The sequence below is a fragment of the Mchenga conophoros genome, linkage group LG2 (genome assembly GCF_057382185.1).
Source record: "Mchenga conophoros isolate Kocher_MC1m ecotype Shallow Benthic linkage group LG2, M_conophoros_male_GT1.1, whole genome shotgun sequence".
NCBI lineage: Eukaryota > Metazoa > Chordata > Actinopteri > Cichliformes > Cichlidae > Mchenga > Mchenga conophoros.
In genome coordinates, this window is record NC_140527.1 from 3,522,582 (window position 1) to 3,549,362 (window position 26,781).

At 38.1% G+C, this 26,781-nt stretch overlaps 3 protein-coding genes across 5 annotated transcripts; 2 read left to right on the top strand and 1 right to left on the bottom strand.

Annotated features, from left to right (window-relative positions):
- The first annotated feature begins 5,648 nt into the window (after positions 1-5,648).
- On the top strand, positions 5,649-8,798 carry LOC146581507 (uncharacterized). The gene is made up of 5 exons (XM_085246603.1): positions 5,649-5,691; positions 5,842-6,186; positions 6,284-6,628; positions 6,970-7,076; positions 8,690-8,798. The coding sequence occupies exons 1-4, from the start codon at positions 5,649-5,651 to the stop codon at positions 7,029-7,031; spliced, it is 795 nt and encodes a 264-aa protein (XP_085102729.1). The 3' UTR covers positions 7,032-7,076; positions 8,690-8,798.
- Positions 8,799-13,699: 4,901 nt separating this feature from the next.
- On the bottom strand, positions 13,700-15,909 carry LOC146581508 (uncharacterized). Of its 2 annotated transcripts, XM_085246612.1 has the most exons (6): positions 15,850-15,909; positions 15,347-15,664; positions 14,910-15,269; positions 14,648-14,776; positions 14,516-14,559; positions 13,700-14,413 (listed from the first exon to the last, which is right to left on the bottom strand). In XM_085246612.1, the coding sequence occupies exons 1-6, from the start codon at positions 15,890-15,892 to the stop codon at positions 14,288-14,290; spliced, it is 1,020 nt and encodes a 339-aa protein (XP_085102738.1). In that variant the 5' UTR covers positions 15,893-15,909; the 3' UTR covers positions 13,700-14,287. The 2 variants fall into 2 exon arrangements, with proteins under 2 accessions (XP_085102738.1, XP_085102746.1); XM_085246620.1 differs by lacking the exon at positions 14,516-14,559 and having other exon boundaries at positions 13,700-14,460.
- Positions 15,910-23,692: 7,783 nt separating this feature from the next.
- LOC146581509 (uncharacterized) lies at positions 23,693-26,781 on the top strand. Of its 2 annotated transcripts, none has more exons than XM_085246632.1 (5): positions 23,693-23,774; positions 23,925-24,269; positions 24,367-24,711; positions 25,053-25,159; positions 26,673-26,781. In XM_085246632.1, exons 1-4 carry the CDS (start codon positions 23,732-23,734, stop codon positions 25,112-25,114), a joined length of 795 nt encoding a protein of 264 aa, XP_085102758.1. In that variant the 5' UTR covers positions 23,693-23,731; the 3' UTR covers positions 25,115-25,159; positions 26,673-26,781. The 2 variants fall into 2 exon arrangements, with proteins under 2 accessions (XP_085102758.1, XP_085102765.1); XM_085246639.1 differs by having other exon boundaries at positions 24,484-24,711.

Genomic DNA, 26,781 nt, shown 5'->3' on the forward strand with positions numbered 1-26,781 from the left:
TCCCATGAGATAATCCAGCACATAACAACAGGGTGCAAGATGCTTGCAGGCATGGAACACCATAACCAAGGGGCCAGCATAGTATAGAGGACCATTTGTGCAGAGCATGGCCTAGAAAATGAGATACACCCCAAAGGCGTTCAGAATGACCAAGCTGTGGGACTTCCAGAAACAGACAAACTTGTGAAAGCTAACCAGTGGGACATAATAGTGGAAGCAAGCAGAGGAAAGGGCTATAGTGATCTATGTAGCAATATCAAATGATGGCAACATTAGAAAGGACCACATGAACCTCAGGAAAGAGCTTCAAGAATAGTTAGAGAAATGTGGAAGTGAAGGCAACAGTGGTCTCCGTGTTAACTGGACCCCTCGATGCAGTGATGCTCAAACTGAGAGAGTGGCTCCAGTAGATTCCAGAAACAACATCTGAGTTCTTTTTCCAGATGAGCACAATCCTGCAAACAGCTAAGATTCTGCATAGGGGCCTCAAGCTCCTAGGGTCAAGCTTGAAGGACAAAGATCATCCAGAGGGTGAGGGATTAACTTTCTACTACCATAATCATTATGAAAGAATAAAATACTATCAATTTGGTTATTTTAATCTCACACAGAAAAAGCAAAACAAGAACATACAAAGATAATAATATGTTAAGACCAGTGAACACTGAAGAGTCACTGAGTCTCAAAGAGTGACAATCTTCTCCTGAACAGCAGCATAGTTTAATGTCCTGGTTTTTTCCAGTGTTGTAGAAAACTATTAACAAATGGTGTATCTTGTATTGACTCAGAACATTTTGCTGAAATCAGCTTTTTGTAAACATTTGAAAAAAAAAGAAAAAAAAGAAAGACAAAATCTACAGATCACAGATGTTTCTATCTGTACATCACCCATTAAGAGCGGCGCATATGTGTTTGCACAGCTTTTCATTGAACTGTATAACCAGAATGCCAGTGATGCAATGATTCACAATCCATCACAATTCCCAATTTGTTATAATGTGTGAAGTACAGAAAGAAAAAAAGTGATACATTACCTTGTCACTGCTTGCCCAAATTGCACAAAATACGGGCATGTCTATGCAGGATTATTATAGCTACATTATCATTAGAAACAATAGCCATGAAAAGAATAAAAATATGTTAACGTATCAGCATTTGACTTTACTGTCTTGATGCATGTTCAATCATTCAGGTAAGAAAATCCCAGAAAGTTTATTCTGTTCATCTGGATGTAGCGTTTGCAGTGATAGAAACACTTTGTCACACATCCAAGTGACTTTTTCAGACTCCGCTGAATGCAGAATTTTAACCAGTCTTAAAAACATTACCTTTGTATAATGACTGGAGCTAGCACCACTGAATGAACAATGGGCTGTGAGGTCAGGTTCATGATCGTTACAGTTTTTCTTGATTGCTTTGACCTGGATAAAGAAACTGGGATCATCATCACTATCTCAGCAGAGCAGAAGACACCTCTTGCAGATTTGTTAACCTTTTCTCAATTGACACAATTCCTGACCACCACTGACCACATCCTAAGACACAACCTTATGGCCACGAAGCAGCTCTACAGAGTTCGATTTCAAAGGAACTGTGGTGTTTTGAAGAAGGCCAGATGCCAATAGGTGGAGGTAAGGAAACTCCACTATACTGTAATAATGCCTTGTCACATCATGCAGTTAAAGTCAACTGGAGCCCCTTTCATTGTAATTTTGCTTGAAGCTGCGGGGGCACATCATGTCTTCATTTATGTTCAGTCTCTGCAAAGTGAGGAGACGTGGAAGGGACCTCATTGGGTACAGGGCTACTTTCACAGTTCCAGGACAGAGGGGTGCCAACCTAACCATGTGTGCTGCCATCTCCAATGAGGTTGTCCGATTCCATATCCCCACTATTGGCCCATACAACACATAACGCCTCATGACATTCCTGAATGCACTTCATGAGAGGCCAATCACACCTGAGGAGAGAAAGCTGTTGAGGCTCTTTGTCATTATCTGGGATAATGGGGCTTTCCACCACTCTCACCTTGTAAAAGAGTGGTTTGCAGTGCACCCTTGTTTGATGATGCAGCTCCTCCCAGCATATTCCCCATTTTTGAATCTTCAGTGCTTGGAGGTGGAAGGGTTATGATCACCATCCCTATGAGCAGATGCCCTTGCTGGATGCAATGACTGCCACTGCAGAGGTGCAGAGGAATGTCAGGGTTGGATACGGCATGCAAGAAGATTTTTACCTCGGTGTAGTATCAATAGTAGTTATTTCTTATACTGTAATAGTTTGTTGTTGTTGTTGTTGTTGTTGTTGTTGTTGTTGTTGTTGTTGTTGTTTTTACAGTATTTACAGTATTTAAGTTTTCAGCAACAGGTTGAAAAAGTCATGGAATCAATAAAACTTAATCAAAGCAAGATGTCCACTACCTAGCACCTTGCTACTTACCTTGCAAGTGGTGGACATCTTCTTAAGCTCCTTATGTAGGATGTGGTTGCATCTAATTAGCATGTTTTATTTATTTATAAATATTTATATTTCAAAAAATCGTATCAATCATATCAACTGGTATGTCATGAAATTCTTTTTTTAAAGTTGGGCATAGAATTTATTCTCAGTTAAAATTCATTCTCAATTAACTCAATTAGCATTGAGAAGTTGATTTATTTGTTTATTTTTCTTAAACTGAGATGTCAGTTCTGTGTGCTTAGAGTGATTTTACTACATTCTGACACAAAAAGCAGATGAAAAAGTATATAAACAAACGCAGACCAGAACACTTTCTGTAATGGTCTAATTAGGATAAATGTTAGTCTGACGATGCAATTGTTGTCTCAAAACAGTGGTACTAAACTGCTTCAGCTCTTCAGTTTCAGCTAACGCTAGTGATCTTTGTTTTGCACGAAACAAAGGAAGACGAAAGGTCTCTTGAGAAGCTTTTTATCTACCTTTGCAATGTCTTCCTTATATTTCTTTGCAGAGCATTGTTTGCACACTGAGGCAAACACAAAGTCACAGTCATCACTGACAAACAACTGTGGATGGAAACTTAAGCATTTCTGTGGTTGGGCCTTCAAAGAAAGATGTGAGGGGCTTTTCTTTCTGTCTCATTCTCTAATGCAATCTAAAGAAGATGGACTTGCACCACTATTCTAAAACATTTTGAAAAGTGAGATGACAATATGTAATCGTCATGAGTATAACAAAAAAGCTTACAAAGGCAATTAAAGAGTTAAACAGGGAAGGGTAGAGATCCACCTTCTCAGTCATATGTGACCATTGTTATCACACTTTTTTGTGTTTTCTTTTTTTCATAGTAGCCGGTATAAGAGGGGAGGTGCAAATCAATTGTTCCTCCAGGCCTCTGTGGCAACGGCAACTTTTAAAATGTTTGCCAAATTATTGTTTACAGGTTTGAAGCCCTGATGTGGTTTGTTTCCAACATGCCTGGCTTAGAACAGCGACGGACAGGCAGCTTGTCCAGATTATTATATAATTCATCTAAAAGTAGCTTGCTTAAGTCTGACTCTTCTCTCACTTCCTATCCAGTTCAAGTTAACAGTGAGTTCTGTTGTGAGTAAACAGCTTCAGTGGTTGGTCAAAGGATGGAGACATGGCCCACCACAACCTTTGTCTGTCAGTGTTGCTGTTGCATGTGGCTTTGCTTATTGTTCTCTTGAGAGAAATGCGGAGGGCCTTTAGAAAGTGCTGTGCGACCAGCAAGAACCTTTATTCATCCGAATGTATATCTTTAAACCCTTTTGTAAAATCAAGAGATCGGCTGTTTTAGTGTAATAAAAACCCATTTATCCATCTAAGGTCGTGGCGGACACATGTACAATTGTAATATATACAGTTCTTTAACAGAACTGCAGTCTGTCATCAAGTTCCTGTCTTTATCTTCTAGCACTTTACCTTTGCTTGATACCATATCCAAATGATAGCAGAATTAGGACATGGTATGCAGCCAAAGATAAAGAGGCTAGTTTCACAGAAGATATTTAAGACGGTAAAACCTTAAATATAATGCTGTCTCACATTACTAATTGCAGTAATGTTTCCATTGTGCTTATAATGCTATGACAAAGCATGTACAAGATTGGTAGCTATAACTTGGGATACTATGAGTGATTAAGTGCTAAGTATTGAGACAGATTGGTGTCCAAAATATGATAAATTCTGTCAAGCATTTGGAATCAGTATTATTATAGTACAATAATCTTTTGTGTGTGAAAACTGACACAAATTTCCATTTTCCCCCCCAAATTTAAAGGGACAATGCTGTTTAGGCTACTGGTACTGGCTCTAGTCTAGTTCTAACAACACAGGGACACAAGAAAAAAACGTGTGCATATTCAACCAATGTGAAATTGTTAATTTGTTTGCTGCATTTTGAAGATGTATTAAGATGTGAAATCAGAAGACTGGATTGAGCTTAACTGTCACTGTGAAAAGTACCCCACACCAGTCTGCATATAAGTAACCCAAGCAGGAAGAGACACACAAAACCAGCATACAGAGTTGGGGAGGTGGTTGAAATAACACCCTTCATTCTCTATAGTCACCTCAGAGGACTGTTTCATGGTGTCACAAACAAATAATGACTTGAAAAAGCTGAGAAGTTTCTTACTTCTTAGGTCTGTTCTGAGGAAACCGCTTCAGAGGTTGGTCAGAGGCCTTCCACACCCTTCATTTGTGAGTGTGGCAGTTGAATGTATCTTTGAATCACTGAAATGTTAGATGAAAACACTTTCACATCAGACATTCAGACTATAAGCACGGATTGTATTTCTAACATGATTCGGTTAAACATGAGAAAGCTGTCATACACTTTGGCAACCTAATACTTGTACAGTTAGAATACAGTGATGTATATTATTGGCAGTTGACACATATAAAGCTCTGTTTCTACTGTGCCTACAAGCCTTCCCTAAAACCCACAGGTGGTGTAGCTCTCAAAATATCTCTTTTCTGTATCATTTGAAATTAAAAATGTTCCTAAATATTTATAATATTTAAAGTTAGGTCATTACTATTTTAATTGATCAACCTAATTTTCTAAACTCTGGTAAACTGGAACATTTTAGTTTATGACATAAAATAGCTTGCATCATAAGAGTGAGGTCTGTCTGATTTACAAACACGATGAAGCTAAAACAAATTCCCAGAGCTTGTGCTGGGATTATGATTGTTCTAGGATGCCCTCTGGATCCAGTGGAGGTGGTGAATGTCAGGAGATCGCTGGCTAAGCTGTCATCGCTGTTGGACCACATCTCCCACCCCATGCAGGAGATTCTGACAGCACTGAGCAGCTCCTTCAGTGGCTGCAGCACCCACGATGTGGGATGGAGGGATTCTGCAGGTTCTTTCTTCCAACTGCTGTCATCTTATCGTATCTTATCAACAAGAATTTCAGTCATACTTTAAATATTCAGAATAAATAAACTGATAATTGCTTTCACACGTCTACCAAACGCTACTAAGAAACAAATACATCTGTTACCAAATGAAAAGATAAAACATGTTTCCTAAACAGGAGGAAGGTCATTTCCTATATTTTCACTGACTTCTGCTCTGAAAATATTCATCACCTTGCGACTAAAACTTCCATTTGGGCAAGAGGAGCTCATAGTGTGCGATAAGAGCGCTGCACCACAATGACCGCACAACTGACTGCTTTGATTCTTCTTTGTACACCATGTAAGTACATTTCTTTGCTAGAGAGAAAAGCATGATAGTAAACTGTTGTTTGTACTGCACTGCACATCTTTACTAAGGCTGTTTATTAATGTTTGTAACAATAATTGCTTTGATTTGTCATTTTGTTAACTGTAATTTTTCTTTCTTTAGTCCTGATTCTGGCTGCTGACCTTCTTCCACCGATTTCTTTGACTGCTGTTGAACCTGGTGACAATGTCACTTTAGTGTGTAATGTCTCTGGGATGGAATTTAAAATTTTCTACTGGCATAAACAGCCTCTTGGACATATGGTCCAAAATGTTGCCAAAGTCATCCGTGGCCGAAGCACTATTTCTGAGGAATTCAAGGATTCACGTTTCACAGTTATAAAAAGGGCATCTCAGTATTTTTTAACTATCAGAAATGTCAGTAAAGAGGATGAAGCAACATATTTCTGTCACACTGGAACAGATTATGCTCCTAAGTTCAGTGGTGGCACATTCTTGGCTGTGAATGGTAAAATGTTTTTCTTTTTCTGCCGATCTCACAGATCACACTCAAAGTTTTAATGAATTTAAAATAGTTTACATTGTAAATGTGTCTTAATTCACAGATCACATTCACCATTCATCTGTCTATGTGAAACAAAGTCCACAGAAGGCATCAGTTCATCTGGGAGACTCAGTAACATTAAATTGTTCTCTTTTCTCTAACAACAATGAAAAATCAGTCCAATGTCTAGATGAGCACAGAGTGTACTGGTTCAGAGTTGGATTGGAAGGATTTGATCCAAACATCATTTACACTCTCAGAAAGAGCAGAGATGAAGAAAGGAAGAGAAGTTGTGTCTACAGCCTGTCCAAAACTATACAGAACTCCTCTGATGCTGGGACTTACTATTGTGCTGTGGTCACATGTGGAAAGGTCCTGCTTTGTGAAGGAACTAAAGTGGAGACACGTATGTATGCTTGTATGTTGTAGGTAAAACCACTGACACTAAACCGCTCCATTTAACATAAATAATATAAGTTTGTTTCTTTATATAATGACTCGTTTAATATTAATCAGTGTTTATACTTCAAGCACTTGTCATCATCATGTGTTGTATCTGCAATCCATAATACAGCATGATTTATTTTGACTAAACATTAATGACCTTTGACTTACCAACTGTAGATACTGACTATGTGTGAGCTTATTGTGTTCCATCTGCAATTAGCCAGTAAATAAGTATAATAAGTAAATAATATCTTTAGTGGTTCATAATGAAATAATACTATAACTTACTGTTTTTTCTAGAGTTGGGATCAGAATTTGGGTCATTTTCCCTGTACTTGGAGTATTCTTCACCGGCTACATGACTTTGATCTGCATTAACCAAAGGAACACCAGTGAACACTGCAACGGTAGGGAATATTTACAGATACAGATAACTAATGCTTGCAGATTTAATGATTAATCAAATGCTTTCCAAATGGTATTACATAGTGGAACAAAATTTCATGCTACTTCTCTGCATTCATAATGCCATTAATTTAGACAAGCTCTCTTCCAACCACTTTATGTTTTGCACTTCGTTTTGCTTTTTTCCCCACTTTTAATTTTGTTTTCATTGGTATTTAGGGTGTCTAGGTCTGTGTAACTAGGGCTTTAGCAGTTATTTTCCCACCAACTGCCATCAACCTTTAGAAGCCACTTGCAAACGGTCAGAGTATGCTGCTTTTATAATAATAATAATATTAGATTGCATTTGTATAGCGCTTTTCGAGACCCTCAAAGCGCTTTACAATTCCACTATTCATTCACTCTCACATTCACACACTGGTGGAGGCAGCTACAGTTGTAGCCACAGCTGCCCTGGCGCCATATTGCGCCATCGGCCCCTCTAGCCATCACCAGTAGGTGAAGTGTCTTGCCCAAGGACACAACGACCAAGACTGTCCGAGCCGGAGCTCGAACCGGCAACCTTCCGATTACAAGACGAACTGCCAACTCTTGAGCCACGATCGCCCCTTTTTCCATAACATGCATTAAGGACAATTTCGTTTATTTTTTTTGCCAAAGGTTTGCAAGATATCAACCATTAAAATAATGAAAGACCTCCACTTCCTGAGACACAGTTCATATTAACATCTAACTAGAATATAAATAATTAAATGATGACAAGCATTTCAGATATTGGCTAATCCATTCCAAACGCAGCATAGATCCTCTTTTGCTCCACTGCTTTTTTATTCCTTTTTCTAGTACTGTGAGATTTTATCATTTTTATTATCTGATGACAGAGTTTTTTTTTGCTATCTCAGGTTCTATTTTCTGTACACTGCATTCTTCAGTATAAAAATTGCCTTTTTCTGCTGTCCTATTTGAAAACATTCTGATAATGAAGTGGGCATCGGATGTGGACCCTTAGTTCAAGTAAAAATATACACCTTTACACCAATACAAAAGCATTCCAAGTTCAGCCCAGGCGGCACCTGAAAATTCTTGCACTGCCACTGCAAAGAGAGTAGGGGTCACAGAGGGGTGTAAATCTTGGCAACACTAACCCACCTCTTTTTTGTTGAGATATTTATATTTTCTTTAAAAAAGTATTTCAATGTGATAAATCTTAGAAAGCAGCCAAAGACAAAAATAGTTTTGGCACAACAATACCGAAACTTAGTCATATGTAAACATACTAAGATGGCTTTGCATTTTTTTTTTTTTTTTTTTTTTTTTTTTTTTTGGGTTGTATGGAAGCCCCAAACGCAATTTCATTGTTCTTGACAATGACAATAAATAAATAAATACTAAAATACTAATACTAATGAGTGGGTTTCAACCTGTTGACAAGGCAACGTTGGATCAATCAAATAATTTGGTAAATGTGTGCCACTTTAAAATTAATCGAGCTGTATAATATAGTTTTTTTTAAAATATGCCAAATTAGAGATGTCTCAAATGATATATTTAGACAAGATCATAAACCCCAATCTATTAAATACAAATAACACTTAGGTATGTGAACATTTTGCAGAATGACAAAGACAGGACAACCAACTTTGCAGCACTGCGTTTCTCCACAAAAAGAAAGAACAGAAGAGTGTACACAGTGTGTACTCTGTTCTCAAAGCAGATAATTACACCTAATGCCCTTTCTAATGTATGAGCAGTCCTTGAGTACCAGACATAGTATATTTATAAGTTATTAGCATTTAATAATAGCTGCAGCCTCACAGAAATAGAAAATGATTTTGTTTTTGTTTTCTTGTGAGAGAGCGCTAGCCTTTCAGTTTGGTAATTAATCACCCCAACTTACTTGGTACAAGTTTAACATTTATGCATGTCATTAATATTTATATTTTGTGTTTGTATTGTATTTGTAAATATGTATTTTTGTATTACTTTCTCATATAGGAAAACTGATTGTAGGCTACTTCAGTATGTCTGTATATTTGAGTTTCAGATTCTTGATGAATATATTTTTTTATTGTTTTTATTGTTTGTGCTGATTTTTTACTTTTTGGAGTTTGTTGTAATTCCAATAGTGACTTTGATATCTTATAAAATTTTGGATTTCACTTCAGTCCTCGAAATAAAAATTTTCTGTTTTGTAATTCTGTTTGTTGATTCACATTTTTGATGAACTTCTATTGAGTTTTATGTTTCTGGATTGATTTGATTTCTAGCTTTCCACAGTGTTTCACTGACTTCTCCTCCTGTTTTGTTTCTGTGTTAATGTCTTTGTCATGAGTCGCTGTGTGGCAGGCATGAGTTGGACCCAAAATGCAGGCACTCAGGCATGAGGTTTAAACACAAAGAACTCAGCTTTATTTGCTGGCAGGGGAAAGTCATAAAAAAAACTAAACTAAACTAAACTGGAAACTCATAAACTAAACTCACAGGGAGATCCACACAGGATGAGGGACAACACGACACTGACTCAGAGAAACACAGGGTTTAAATACACTGGGAAGTAACGAGGGGCATGAGACACAGAAGGAGAGCACAGCTGAGGGAAATCAGAACTGACGAGACAAGGAAGCGTAAATTGAACACACTGAGATAAGACAGAGACCTTCAAAGTAAAACAGGAAACACATAACACAGACTGAACAAAAGACACAGACTCACATGCAGGCACTACAACAGAGGGAACAGAGACGTGGGACCAGGGCAGACACAGACACTGACTGGACACGGGGATATAGCAGACAGGGGAGACAGCAACTAAGGATTACACAGAGACAAACCATAAGACACAACTCTAACAAAGAAACCAAAGCATAGAAATGATAAATAATATATAAACTCAAAACCCTGGGTTAACGACCCAGGCATCCTAACAGTCTTGGTACTACTGTATCTGTTAATGTCTGTTTTCTCTTAAGGTGGGTTTTGCTTTTTGCTGTGTGATTGTCCTATTATTTTCACCTCTAATTCTTTTTACCTGTATCTTGGCCCTTTTTGATAACAACATGGTGAAAGCAGAGCTCAGTAACAAAGGGTTAATAATTATTGTCCTTACAACATTAATAATTCCAAGTGTTGTACAGGGCCAAAAACAAGAGCAATAACCAGTAAGTAGCAAATGCATTTAGAAAAATAGCAATATTTTAATATAGTAACAATTTAGATTAAAGAAGAGTAATATGATAACATTATAGCTTTATTTTTTCACATTTCAAGCTTTTTCAGCTGCTTATAATTAGCATCTTATAATGTTTTGATATGCTGAACTGAAAAGTCTTTAGGTAAGATGTGAAAAATATAGTGAAATCTCATGTTCCTGGGGAGTTTGAGGCGTACAAAGACAGAATTAAGCAAGAAGTCTATTTCAAACTGTTCCAATGACGTTGGTTTACAGTTTCTTAGATTTATTTAAGAAATGTAAACAATGCTGTTGGTGGAAAGTCAAATCTTCTGATCCAGAGAGTAGTCAGGAGCCAGGTCGAATGATGATATGTGAGCCGCTTATTCTGTTCCTCAGTTCAAAGTAAGGTTGCATTGGTGCCGCCCTATAAATGACAATAGTGACAAATATGGTGCTGGACTGGTGGGACAGACAGTTTGGTCTCTTGACTCAAGAGCATTGGTTGATACCCCAGGGAAGCCTCAAACTGGGTACAAACCAGTGGCAATGGAGGTCAGGGAATTATGGGCATACTCAACCCTGGCCAGGTGCAAGCTCCAGGTGCACAGATAAGTCTAGACCACATGTGTCAAAGTCAAGGCCCGCGGGCCACATCCGGCCCGGCGTACATTTATATCCGGCCCGCGAGATCGTTTTATATAGATGTACTATTATTGTTATGCATGGCCCGGCGATATGAGGTGATAATAATATACAAACTACAGATCTCATAATGCAGCACTGCAGCCTCCTTGCTGAACGCTAGGCTAACTGGGAACATTCCCGTGTCAATCAAGTCAAACTTCTGTTATTGCGGAGCTAGCTGCTCACAATGGTGGAGAGAAAAGTTGATTCTGAAAGCAGAGCCTTTCAGCGCCAGTGGGAGACTGAATATATGTTTACAGACATTGATGGTAAACCCGTGTGTCTTATTAGTAGAGCTAATGTGGCTGTAATTAAGGAATTTAATTTAAGACGGCACTACGAGACAAAACGTCAGGATAAGCTGAAAAATGCAGAGCAGAAACTACAGAAAGTAGACGAGCTAAAGAAGAATCTGACATTTCAGCAGACTTTTTAAACCAGAGCAAAATCACAAAGTGAAGCTGTTGTGAAAGCAAGTTTTATCGTAGCAGAGGAGACAGCCAAATCATCCCGGTACCACTCTGAAGAGCTGCATGATGAAGCTGTGCGACGTCTTGTGTCCAGACAAAACGCAGATTTTGGCAAATGTGAGCCTGAGGAGAAATACGATTGCTGATCGGGTTTGTGAGATGGCCACTGATTTAAGAACACAGTTGTGTGAAAGAAGCAAAAACTTTATTGCATACTCTCTTGCTGTGGATGAAAGTACAGACATGATGGACATTGCACAGCTGACCATCTTTATCTGTGGAGAGGAAATATTGAACATTAAATCGATGCAGGAGGAGAACTGTACCGGTGAGTTAACAGCATATCACTGCATCATACACCAGGAAAGGCTGTGTGGTAAAGTCCTAAAAATGGAGCATGTAATGATCACCATAACACAGACCATAAATTTTATCTGAGCTAAAAGTTTAAATCACCATCAGTTTCAGTCTTTTATGTGGGAAATAGATTCAGAGTTTGCCGACATTCCTCATCATACAGAGGTCTGTTGTTTGAGTTGGGATAAAAATTCTCAATCGAGCTTTTGAGCTCAGCAAGGAAATCTGTCAGTTCATGGACATGGCATGTATGATGCAGTGAAGGCATTCCAAGTGAAGCTGTCACAAATGCACCAGTGCAACCTGCCTCACTTTCCCTGTTGCCAAGTAATGTTGAACCAAATCAGCGGACTTTGCTGAACTGCACCTGTGCAGATTCAGATGGAGCTGCAGTGTAATAATGCACTCAAGGGAAACTATGACACTGAATGGCCCGCACAGTTTACTAGTTCCATTCCAGAAGCAACGCCCAGCTCCGTCTATATGCGGCTCCAACCTTGTGAATGCTTTCATTAATTTTTTCTGGGGTTTTTGGCAGCATGTTCATATTTCTAACTTACATAATTTTGACAGGATATATTTAAATGTTTATCTTGTTTGGCCCGTGACCTAAAGTGTGCCTTGAGTTTTGGCCCCCTGTGCAATTGAGTTTGACACCCCTGGTCTAGACCATGTAGGTTTGCTTGCAGCTTCTGGTTCACCATCTCCTCTCGATCTGCCCATTAGTCAACCTGTGGAAACAAGAAGCGAAGTACATCACTCCACCTCTCTTCTCAGGTGGAGAGGTAGCTTTTCCTTACTAGCCCACCTTTGGGAACTTTATGCTTTCTTAAGCTTCTTGACTTTTAGACATTACACATGTTCAGCATTCACTCATCAGCTTGCAATATTTAAGGACTGGCTCATGCTTCTACTTTGTGGAAGATTGTTGTCATCTCTGGTGATTGGCAGGTCCTCTGATGTTTTCTTCTTGTCTCCACTTTGTAATTTTCCTTTCTTTGTGCAAATTACCTGCCTGTGAATCTGGAGTTTGTTATTTTAAAATATTTTCAAATAAATCTTAAAAACTGTTGCTGGTCTCTCCGATTCAAAGCATTTCAGTGGAGTTTTGTTCATAGAAACTAAATGTCAAGTTGAAATCAGGTCCTTTGTACACCATGTAAGTGGATTTGTTTTCTAGTAGAAAATCATGATGTTCTTTGCACTGTGCTAAAAACCAGGCATTGCAAAGATGTACTGCTATGTATTAATCCTTGTACTATTTGTCTCTTATTTGTTCTCTTAATTGTCTTTCCTCTGAACCACACTGCAGAGATTCCTTAACCGATCTTTTTGACTTTGCAAAATAATTTTTTTGTAGAATTCTTTCACATTTCAGAATGAGAAAAGAAGCTCTCAGTATTTTTTTTACTATCATCAATATCAATAAAGAGAATAAAGCAGAATATTTCTGTCAAATGGGGATTGGGTATTTACATGTACTCAGCAATGACACATTCTTGACTGTGAAAGTTAATATTGATCTTTTTTTACACCACTTTTTTTTATCAATTTAAAAAAAAGATTTAAGTTAATAAATTATCTTAATTCACAGATCAAACAATTTCTGTGCCCAAGTTTGATTCACGTTGCCTCAGTTTGGTCTTTGCTGCACTCCTGCAACAGACCTTCATCTTTTGTTGATTCATTCTGAGTCTGTGTTTGGGTCCTAACTCCACTACATTGTTAACTATGACTATTTCAATGTTAATGACATAGATTCTAAAATATCCAGCCCTGGTGATAACAAGCATTTAGAAAACTGCCAAATGAAGTTCAAAAATACTGTATTTGCACTAGAAGGTGTTTTATTTATTAATTACATTTATTAATTGTATTAATGTTGAGAAATACAATAACCATAAGAATTAGGGCTTTTTTTTTTACAACAAAGTCCCAAAAATATGGTAGCAATAATGATGCACAATGATAAATAACATTTACTTTTAACAGCCCACTGTTGATTATTGATTTATCCTGCCTATACCACACAGTGCAATGATCAAAATCACTTCTTTTACTGATGTTGGAATGTTTAAACTTCTCTGTTTCCCTGTTTGAATACATCAGCAATTTCCTTTTACTCTTTATTTGTGGCTACAACACATTTCTTTTTTACTTATTCATGGTGATATCATCATATAAATCATAAAACAGAAACAGAAAAATACATTTGGGTTAGATTGCATATTCACTATATAATTACAAACAATAATAATCCCCTGGTTTCATAGATTTATGTTTTTGACATTTTGACTTAAATGGGTATGTGCCAATGTGGTATGCGTTGCTATGCATCATTCATTCCAGACAAAACTAGGAATGTTGCTATTCAGGACTGATCTTGACATGTGTGCAAGTATGTACATTTTCAATCTAAATACATCTAGACATTGATAATAATCTGTATGGAAAGACAATACAAAAAAACCTATTATCACCAAGTGAACAGCAAAAAAGTTAATTTTATTCCAACGTATGGTAAATAGACCTAATCCAGCCCAAAAACCTTGACAGCCATGTAGATCTGTCGCTGCTTCGCTGCCTTTGGATCTGTTCTTTTACTTCTTTCAGCTTCCATCATGGTAAAGACAACAGCAGAGAAAATCCATGTGTCCTTATTTGTTGAAAATACAGCCATTAAAAACATTAGATATATCATAACTTAAAAAATAAACAGAAAAAAAAATGAGAATAATTTTAGCTTTAAGTACTGTACCTGTTGCCCTTTCTGACCACTAAAGTTTTTCTGCAGGACTGCAACTTGATAATGAAACACAGAGGGAATAATTAATACAAATGTAAGATGTATGCCTTTATTACACAAAGGACTACAACACATTTAAATTACCTTTAGAATGATCACTGTTGTTTATCTTGATTGTGTATATGAGGACAGCAATAACAACCAGGCTTATAACCAAGACGGCAAAAAGCAGAAAAAGAGCCATACTAGCTGTCTGTGACCACACACTGCTTTCTGCAATCACAATAAAAATTAAAAGAAAAAGAAAAAAGATGAGATTAGTGTGTAATAAATAAAAGCTAATGGTTACTTGTAAAAGTGCAAGATCACATATATTTTCTATTTGATAGAACAATGATAACATTACCTTGAATATCCAGTGTAATTCCATTTCCAAATAATATCTCCTCACATGTGGCCACAGCACAGTAGTAGGTCCCAGCATCAGAGGAGCTGACATTCTTAGAGAAGCGATAAACACATCTATCCTGAGGGTCAGAATTTTTCTCACATACATTATAGTTGTTTGTGTCAGTGTAGATGATGTTTGGATGAGCATTATTTGATCCAGTTCTGAACCAGAGAATATTGAGACCTCCTGGACATGTCTTGTTGTCAGAGTCAGAGAAGACTGAACACTGAAGAGTCATCGTGTCTCCTGAACGAACTGGGTTTGATTCTATCTGCAGCTGACTAACTGTATAGTTTGATGTCCTCTGAGTGTTTCCTGTAATAAAAAAAGATTTTTTTCAAAACACGTTTTAAAACAATTTCAAGCTTTGTAAAAGCATGTCAGTTTATTACCTTTTACCAACAAATACGTCCCACTCCATTTAACTCCAATCCTTTCTGTGTTTGCACAGTGATAGATTCCCTCATCGTCTTGATCTGCTTTCAAAATGGTCAGGCTGGCAAAATCATCACCTATGTCAAATTTCAAACTAGTAAATTCAGGACCAAAAGTAGGTTCTGTAGATTTGAATACTGTCATTATTAACTTCAGAGTTTCCCCAAAGCTCTGCTTGTACCAGTGGACTCCTCTACTGCTGAGCTCTTTGGGTATAGCACATGTTATAGTCGCTGGTTCACCAAGCTGAACAGTTTTCACTGGAACTACAGTATCTGAATTAAGAGAAAGCAGAAAAATAAAATCTTGTTTGATATATATTTAACTTGCACTACATGCAAGGTACATGTAGTGCAAGGTAACTTATAAGTGCAAAACTATTTTTACAGCAATTTATATGCATCTGTTTGACAAGTAAATTCTTAAGAACATTTTTAGACAAATTTAAAAAAGCACTTACATCCTTGGTGAATTAAAAACAATGTAATCCATAAGATGATCATCTTGACAGTGCTTCTGTTGGAGACCACACTGGTATTTCAGTGAGTGGAGGAGGCAAGATGGTTGTTTTAGGTCAGACGGTATCTGATTGGTTAACACACAATAGATTCAAAAGTACATTTCCTGTCGCAATTGCCTCATCCTGGGCTTTGCAAAACCTATCACCTCTCTTTCATCTTCTGTTGCAACTGTCCATTTTCCAAACAATAACACCGTATAGTAATGTATAATGTATAATGTGTATGTGTTAGTCCCCATAGGGAAATTACTCCTCTGCATTTAACCCATTCACCCAGTGAAGCAGTGGGCAGCCACCAATGCAGCGCCCGGGGAGCAGCGTGTGGGGACGGTGCCTTGCTCAGGGGTACCTCAGGGTAGCTGTTCAGTCGAACCCCCGACCTTCCGATCATGGGGCAACCACTCTACCTACTGAGCTATCCTGCCCCCCCCCCCCCTTTTTATTTTTTTTTTTATTTTTAATGTTGCCTCTATTTGATTTTTATTCTTGTCCTTAAACCTTGAACACTCAAATAGGACTCAGTTCAGTCAGCACTGCAATTTGTGGCATGTAGTGCAAGGTACAGATATATATCATGTTTTGCATTTGAAAACAAAGTTTTAAGACTCATCATTCGCTGGGGAGAAAGAATGCTACCTCAAAATTCAAGAAGAGCTGAAGAGCAAAGCTGAACCAATGCCTCTTGCACGCATGAGATGATTTAGCCTCTTGACAAAAAGAGATAATGAGTAAGTCGTGGGTCAAATTATATAGCAACAACACTGCAGTTGTTGAGATACCCGTGTTGCAGAAAACACATGATAAAAAATGAAAAAAAAAAAAAACTTCGCAAAGCAGCAATTCTGCAGGAATTTGTTAGAAGTCAACTATCTATCCTGTCACGTTCCTGGGTCTGACCCAGCGTTTTGAGTTTTAGTTTATTTGGATGATATGTTTGAGTTCTTTAGGGTAGCTAAGTTGTTTACTAGTTTCCCTTTGTGTTTTCTACCGCTGTATTTCAGTTTCCCTTTCCCTTTGCCCTTCATGTGTTTCATGCTGCGTGTCTTATGTTGTCAAGTTTATATTGTCTTGTCTGCGTCACATGTTTCCTGTTATATTTTGAAGGTCTGTGTCCTATGTCAGTGTAGTCAGCTTTGCTTCCTTTGTCTCGTTATGTCAGACTAGTGTCAGCTGTTTCCCCATGTGTTTCCACTTCCCCCGTCACCCTTGTGTGTATTTAGTCTGTGTGTTTCTGTTCATTCCTTGTCAGGTTGTCTGTTGTTCACGCCATGTTCTTTACACCAGGTTTCATGTCCAGGTTTTTTCATATTGTTGTTTAGATTTCCCAGTTTAGGTTTGTGTTAATTTTGCTTCACTTTGCCTTGCCTTTTGTTTGTACCTTTTACCAGCCTCATTAAACGGCTCACTCTTTGTTAACATTCAAGTTTTGTTCCCTGTTCCTTGGGGTCTGCGTTTTGGGTCCTTATCAATTCATACAGTCTGCCCTCGCCAGACTGTGACATATCTTCTCTGCCCAAAATGTGAACAATGGCATCCTTGAAAGAGTGACCTTTGTCCTTTAGATGCAGAGCATTGTCCTGTTGAGGTGGCTCTTGTCTCCCATCTCTAATCCAGTGTTTGAGATCCCTTGCAGGAAGGAGGAAAAATAAAGCAAATTTTGTGGTCATTGAGTGAAATCCAATTCAGTTGTGCAGTTAGAAGACAGAAGGTGGCATTGCAGATAAAATAGCTATTATTACCTTGGAATTCCACAGTTAAACAGAAATGACTAAGAGACCACTATGACTGACTCAACTGTCAAATTCCTGCAGAGAGTAAGGTGAGTTCTGAAGATTCAGCTGAATGGGATGAACAAAATCCAGCCAATCAATACCTAAGTCCTGCCAGTCATCAAAAACCTTGTTGAGACAATAAGCTGACAAAAAAAAAAATATAAGCAACTGATCTCAAGACAAGGAAGCTCCTTAACATGCATGGAGGGTTTCACCCCTAATCCAGCACCCTAACACTCAGGATTAATGACTGTCAGAAAGAAACACTATCTGAGATGATACAAGAAAGATCCATGACTACATAAGAAAGTTGGTCACAACTGATCGTGTGCTAAGTGATACCTCAGGCTTCAGAAACCAACAAAAGAAGAGGCACATGAAAAAGGAACCGTTGTGGAAAGACAGAATCCTGCAAGACAACCAGCAAGTGGAAAAAAATGGATGACAAAGAAGATCGTACCAATGGCTGGACAAAGAAACTAATCTCTTCATACAAATCACGGCAGCACAGGAACAAGTTCTAGGCAAAAGATCTAAGTACTTTAAGCACAAGATCAAGATCATTAGAGACCCGGGTTTACCAGATGCAGGCTGTTCCCATGAGATAATCCAGCACATAACAACAGGGTGCAAGATGCTTGCAGACAGGCTATAGATGGAACACCATAACCAAGGGGCCAGCATAGCATAGAGGACCATTTGTGCAGAGCATGGCCTAGAAAATGAGATACACCCCAAAGGCGTTCAGAATGACCAAGCTGTGGGACTTCCAGAAACAGACAAACTTGTGAAAGCTAACCAGTGGGACATAATAGTGGAAGCAAGCAGAGGAAAGGGCTATAGTGATCTATGTAGCAATATCAAATGATGGCAACATTAGAAAGGACCACATGAACCTCAGGAAAGAGCTTCAAGAATAGTTAGAGAAATGTGGAAGTGAAGGCAACAGTGGTCTCCGTGTTAACTGGACCCCTCGATGCAGTGATGCTCAAACTGAGAGAGTGGCTCCAGTAGATTCCAGAAACAACATCTGAGTTCTTTTTCCAGATGAGCACAATCCTGCAAACAGCTAAGATTCTGCATAGGGGCCTCAAGCTCCTAGGGTCAAGCTTGAAGGACAAAGATCATCCAGAGGGTGAGGGATTAACTTTCTACTACCATAATCATTATGAAAGAATAAAATACTATCAATTTGGTTATTTTAATCTCACACAGAAAAAGCAAAACAAGAACATACAAAGATAATAATATGTTAAGACCAGTGAACACTGAAGAGTCACTGAGTCTCAAAGAGTGACAATCTTCTCCTGAACAGCAGCATAGTTTAATGTCCTGGTTTTTTCCAGTGTTGTAGAAAACTATTAACAAATGGTGTATCTTGTATTGACTCAGAACATTTTGCTGAAATCAGCTTTTTGTAAACATTTGAAAAAAAAAGAAAAAAAAGAAAGACAAAATCTACAGATCACAGATGTTTCTATCTGTACATCACCCATTAAGAGCGGCGCATATGTGTTTGCACAGCTTTTCATTGAACTGTATAACCAGAATGTCAGCGATGCAATGATTCACAATCCATCACAATTCCCAATTTGTTATAATGTGTGAAGTACAGAAAGAAAAAAAGTGATACATTACCTTGTCACTGCTTGCCCAAATTGCACAAAATACGGGCATGTCTATGCAGGATTATTATAGCTACATTATCATTAGAAACAATAGCCATGAAAAGAATAAAAATATGTTAACGTATCAGCATTTGACTTTACTGTCTTGATGCATGTTCAATCATTCAGGTAAGAAAATCCCAGAAAGTTTATTCTGTTCATCTGGATGTAGCGTTTGCAGTGATAGAAACACTTTGTCACACATCCAAGTGACTTTTTCAGACTCCGCTGAATGCAGAATTTTAACCAGTCTTAAAAACATTACCTTTGTATAATGACTGGAGCTAGCACCACTGAATGAACAATGGGCTGTGAGGTCAGGTTCATGATCGTTACAGTTTTTCTTGATTGCTTTGACCTGGATAAAGAAACTGGGATCATCATCACTATCTCAGCAGAGCAGAAGACACCTCTTGCAGATTTGTTAACCTTTTCTCAATTGACACAATTCCTGACCACCACTGATCACATCCTAAGACACAACCTTATGGCCACGAAGCAGCTCTACAGAGTTCGATTTCAAAGGAACTGTGGTGTTTTGAAGAAGGCCAGATGCCAATAGGTGGAGGTAAGGAAACTCCACTATACTGTAATAATGCCTTGTCACATCATGCAGTTAAAGTCAACTGGAGCCCCTTTCATTGTAATTTTGCTTGAAGCTGCGGGGGCACATCATGTCTTCAATCTCTGCAAAGTGAGGAGACGTGGAAGGGACCTCATTGGGTACAGGGCTACTTTCACAGTTCCAGGACAGAGGGGTGCCAACCTAACCATGTGTGCTGCCATCTCCAATGAGGTTGTCCGATTCCATATCCCCACTATTGGCCCATACAACACATAACGCCTCATGACATTCCCGAATGCACTTCATGAGAGGCCAATCACACCTGAGGAGAGAAAGCTGTTGAGGCTCTTTGTCATTATCTGGGATAATGGGGCTTTCCACCACTCTCACCTTGTCATAGAGTGGTTTGCACTATAACCTTGTTTGATGATGCAGCTCCTCCCAGCATATTCCCCATTTTTGAATCCTATAGAGGAGATCTTCAGTGCTTGGAGGTGGAAGTTTTATGATCACCATCCCTATGAGTAGATGCCCTTGCTGGATGCAATGACTGCCACTGCAGAGGTGCAGAGGAATGTCAGGGTTGAATACGGCATGCAAGAAGATTTTTTCCCTCACTGTAGTATCAATAGTAGGTATTTCTTATACTGTAATAGTTTGTTGTTGTTGTTGTTGTTGTTGTTGTTGTTGTTGTTTTTACAGTATTTACAGTATTTAGGTTTTCAGCAACAGGTTGAAAAAGTCATGGAATCAATAAAACTTAATCAAAGCAAGATGTCCACTACCTAGCACCTTGCTACTTACCTTGCAAGTGGTGGACATCTTCTTAAGCTCCTTATGTAGGATGTGGTTGCATCTAATTAGCATGTTTTATTTATTTATAAATATTTATATTTCAAAAAATCGTATCAATCATATCAACTGGTATGTCATGAAATTCTTTTTTTAAAGTTGGGCATAGAATTTATTCTCAGTTAAAATTCATTCTCAATTAACTCAATTAGCATTGAGAAGTTGATTTATTTGTTTATTTTTCTTAAACTGAGATGTCAGTTCTGTGTGCTTAGAGTGATTTTACTACATTCTGACACAAAAAGCAGATGAAAAAGTATATAAACAAACACAGACCAGAACACTTTCTGTAATTGTCTAATTAGGATAAATGTTAGTCTGACGATGCAATTGTTGTCTCAAAACAGTGGTACTAAACTGCTTCAGCTCTTCAGTCTCAGCTAACGCTAGTGATCTTTGTTTTGCACGAAACAAAGGAAGACGAAAGGTCTCTTGAGAAGCTTTTTATCTACCTTTGCAATGTCTTCCTTATATTTCTTTGCAGAGCATTGTTTGCACACTGAGGCAAACACAAAGTCACAGTCATCACTGACAAACAACTGTGGATGGAAACTTAAGCATTTCTGTGGTTGGGCCTTCAAAGAAAGATGTGAGGGGCTTTTCTTTCTGTCTCATTCTCTAATGCAATCTAAAGAAGATGGACTTGCACCACTATTCTAAAACATTTTGAAAAGTGAGATGACAATATGTAATCGTCATGAGTATAACAAAAAGCTTACAAAGGCAATTAAAGAGTTAAACAGGGAAGGGTAGAGATCCACCTTCTCAGTCATATGTGACCATTGTTATCACACTTTTTTGTGTTTTCTTTTTTTCATAGTAGCCGGTATAAGAGGGGAGGTGCAAATCAATTGTTCCTCCAGGCCTCTGTGGCAACGGCAACTTTTAAAATGTTTGCCAAATTATTGTTTACAGGTTTGAAGCCCTGATGTGGTTTGTTTCCAACATGCCTGGCTTAGAACAGCGATGGACAGGCAGCTTGTCCAGATTATTATATAATTCATCTAAAAGTAGCTTGCTTAAGTCTGACTCTTCTCTCACTTCCTATCCAGTTCAAGTTAACAGTGAGTTCTGTTGTGAGTAAACAGCTTCAGTGGTTGGTCAAAGGATGGAGACATGGCCCACCACAACCTTTGTCTGTCAGTGTTGCTGTTGCATGTGGCTTTGCTTATTGTTCTCTTGAGAGAAATGCGGAGGGCCTTTAGAAAGTGCTGTGAGACCAGCAAGAACCTTTATTCATCCTTTTTAAAATCAAGAGATCGGCTGTTTTAGTGTAATAAAAACCCATTTATCCATCTAAGGTCGTGGCGGACACATGTACAATTGTAATATATACAGTTCTTTAACAGAACTGCAGTCTGTCATCAAGTTCCTGTCTTTATCATCTAGCACTTTACCTTTGCTTGATACCATATCCAAATGATAGCAGAATTAGGACATGGTATGCAGCCAAAGATAAAGAGGCTAGTTTTGAAGATGTATTAAGATGTGAAATCAGAAGACTGGATTGAGCTTAACTGTCACTGTGAAAAGTACCCCACACCAGTCTGCATATAAGTAACCTAAGCAGGAAGAGACACACAAAACCAGCATACAGAGTTGGGGAGGTGGTTGAAATAACACCCTTCATTCTCTATAGTCACCTCAGAGGACTGTTTCATGGTGTCACAAACAAATACAATGACTTGAAAAAGCTGAGAAGTTTCTTGCTTCTTAGGTCTGTTCTGAGGAAACCGCTTCAGAGGTTGGTCAGAGGCCTTCCACACCCTTCATTTGTGAGTGTGGCAGTTGAATGTATCTTTGAATCACTGAAATGTTAGATGAAAACATTTTCACATCAGACATTCAGACTATAAGCACGGATTGTATTTCTAACATGATTCGGTTAAACATGAGAAAGCTGTCATACACTTTGGCAACCTAATACTTGTGCAGTTAGAATACAGTGATGTATATTATTGGCAGTTGACACATATAAAGCTCTGTTTCTACTGTGCCTACAAGCCTTCCCTAAAACCCACAGGTGGTGTAGCTCTCAAAATATCTCTTTTCTGTATCATTTGAAATTAAAAATGTTCCTAAATATTTATAATATTTAAAGTTAGGTCATTACTATTTTAATTGATCAACCTACTTTTCTAAACTCTGGTAAACTGGAACATTTTAGTTTATGACATAAAATAGCTTGCATCATAAGAGTGAGGTCTGTCTGATTTACAAACACGATGAAGCTAAAACAAATTCCCAGAGCTTGTGCTGGGATTATGATTGTTCTAGGATGCCCTCTGGATCCAGTGGAGGTGGTGAATGTCAGGAGATCGCTGGCTAAGCTGTCATCGCTGTTGGACCACATCTCCCACCCCATGCAGGAGATTCTGACAACACTGAGCAGCTCCTTCAGTGGCTGCAGCACCCACGATGTGGGACGGAGGGATTCTGCAGGTTCTTTCTTCCAACTTTCCACAACAAAGAGTTTGCAGATGGCCACACACACAGACAGACACACACACACATCCACACATGTGCAAAGTGTAATTTTTCTGATGAAACAGTATTTTATTCCATTGTATATATTATTTTATTCTTTTTTATCTTATTCTATTCAATTGTTTTTCTTAATTTTGTTGCTTGTCCACTTTCTGCCATGATCCAACGCATTTCCCACATGTGGGTCTAATACAGGTTTATCTTATCGTATCTTATCAACAAGAATTTCAGTCATACTTTAAATATTCAGAATAAATAAACTGATAATTGCTTTCACACGTCTACCAAAAGCTACTAAGAAAGAAATACATCTGTTACCAAATGAAAAGATAAAACATGTTTCCTAAACAGGAGCAAGGTCATTTCCTATATTTCAGCCAATCACTGACTTCTGCTCTGAAAATATTCATTACCTTGCGACTAAAACTTCCATTTGGGCAAGAGGAGCTCATAGTGTGCGATAAGAGCGCTGCACCACAATGACCGCACAACTGACTGCTTTGATTCTTCTTTGTACACCATGTAAGTACATTTCTTTGCTAGTGAGAAAAGCATGATAGTAAACTGTTGTTTGTACTGCACTGCGCATCTTTACTAAGGCTGTTTATTAATGTTTGTAACAATAATTGCTTTGATTTGTCATTTTGTTAACTGTAATTTTTCTTTCTTTAGTCCTGATTCTGTCTGCTGACCTTCGTCAACCGATTTCTTTGACTGCTGTTGAACCTGGTGACAATGTCACTTTAGTGTGTAAGGTCTCTGGGATGGAATTTAAAATTTTCTACTGGCATAAACAGCCTCTTGGACATATGGTCCAAAATGTTGCCAAAGTCATCCGTGGCCGAAGCACTATTTCTGAGGAATTCAAGGATTCACGTTTCACAGTTATAAAAAGGGCATCTCAGTATTTTTTAACTATCAGAAATGTCAGTAAAGAGGATGAAGCAACATATTTCTGTGACACTGGAACAGATTATGCTCCTAAGTTCAGTGGTGGCACATTCTTGGCTGTGAATGGTAAAATGTTTTTCTTTTTCTGCCGATCTCACAGATCACACTCAAAGTTTTAATGAATTTAAAATAGTTTACATTGTAAATGTGTCTTAATTCACAGATCACATTCACCATTCATCTGTCTATGTGAAACAAAGTCCACAGAAGGCATCAGTTCATCTGGGAGACTCAGTAACATTAAATTGTTCTCTTTTCTCTAACAACAATGAAAAATCAGTCCAATGTCTAGATGAGCACAGAGTGTACTGGTTCAGAGTTGGATTGGAAGGATTTGATCCAAACATCATTTACACTCTCAGAAAGAGCAGAGATGACGAAAGGAAGAGAAGTTGTGTCTTCAGCCTGTCCAAAACTATACAGAACTCCTCTGATGCTGGGACTTACTATTGTGCTGTGGTCACATGTGGAAAGATCCTGCTTTGTGAAGGAACTAAAGTGGAGACACGTATGTATGCTTGTATGTTGTAGGTAAAACCACTGACACTAAACCGCTCCATTTAACATAAATAATATAAGTTTGTTTCTTTATATAATGACTCGTTTAATATTAATCAGCGTTTATACTTCAAGCACTTGTCATCATCATGTGTTGTATCTGCAATCCATAATACAGCATGATTTATTTTGACTAAACATTAATGACCTTTGACTTACCAACTGTAGATACTGACTATGTGTGAGCTTATTGTGTTCCATCTGCAATTAGCCAGTAAATAAGTATAATAAGTAAATAATATCTTTAGTGGTTCATAATGAAATAATACTATAACTTACTGTTTTTTCTAGAGTTGGGATCAGAATTTGGGTCATTTTCCCTGTACTTGGAGTATTCTTCACCGGCTACATGACTTTGATCTGCATTAACCAAAGGAACACCAGTGAACACTGCAACGGTAGGGAATATTTACAGATACAGATAACTAATGCTTGCAGATTTAATGATTAATCAAATGCTTTCCAAATGGTATTACATAATGGAACAAAATTTCATGCTACTTCTCTGCATTCATAATGCCATTAATTTAGACAAGCTCTCTTCCAACCACTTTATGTTTTGCACTTCGTTTTGCTTTTTTCCCCACTTTTAATTTTGTTTTCATTGGTATTTAGGGTGTCTAGGTCTGTGTAACTAGGGCTTTAGCAGTTATTTTCCCACCAACTGCCATCAACCTTTAGAAGCCACTTGCAAACGGTCAGAGTATGCTGCTTTTATAATAATAATAATATTAGATTGCATTTGTATAGCGCTTTTCGAGACCCTCAAAGCGCTTTACAATTCCACTATTCATTCACTCTCACATTCACACACTGGTGGAGGCAGCTACAGTTGTAGCCACAGCTGCCCTGGCGCCATATTGCGCCATCGGCCCCTCTAGCCATCACCAGTAGGTGAAGTGTCTTGCCCAAGGACACAACGACCAAGACTGTCCGAACCGGAGCTCAAACCGGCAACCTTCCGATTACAAGACGAACTGCCAACTCTTGAGCCACGATCGCCCCTTTTTCCATAACATGCATTAAGGACAATTTCGTTTATTTTTTTTGCCAAAGGTTTGCAAGATATCAACCATTAAAATAATGAAAGACCTCCACTTCCTGAGACACAGTTCATATTAACATCTAACTAGAATAGAAATAATTAAATGATGACAAGCATTTCAGATATTGGCTAATCCATTCCAAACGCAGCATAGATCCTCTTTTGCTCCACTGCTTTTTTATTCCTTTTTCTAGTACTGTGAGATTTTATCATTTTTATTATCTGATGACAGAGTTTTTTTTTGCTATCTCAGGTTCTATTTTCTGTACACTGCATTCTTCAGTATAAAAATTGCCTTTTTCTGCTGTCCTATTTGAAAACATTCTGATAAGGAAGTGGGCATCGGATGTGGACCCTTAGTTCAAGTAAAAATATACACCTTTACACCAGTACAAAAGCAGTCCAAGTTCAGCCCAGGCGGCACCTGAAAATTCTTGCACTGCCACTGCAAAGAGAGTAGGGGTCACAGAGGGGTGTAAATCTTGGCAACACTAACCCACCTCTTTTTTGTTGAGATATTTATATTTTCTTTAAAAAAGTATTTCAATGTGATAAATCTTAGAAAGCAGCCAAAGACAAAAATAGTTTTGGCACAACAATACCGAAACTTAGTCATATGTAAACATACTAAGATGGCTTTGCATTTTTAAAGGGGGAATGAGTGGGTTTCAACCTGTTGACAAGGCAACGTTGGATCAATCAAATAATTTGGTAAATGTGTGCCACTTTAAAATTAATCGAGCTGTATAATATAGTTTTTTTAAAATATGCCAAATTAGAGATGTCTCAAATGATATATTTAGACAAGATCATAAACCCTAATCTATTAAATACAAATAACACTTAAATATGTGAACATTTTGCAGAATGACAAAGACAGGACAACCAACTTTGCAGCACTGCGTTTCTCCACAAAAAGAAAGAACAGAAGAGTGTACACAGTGTGTACTCTGTTCTCAAAGCAGATAATTACAC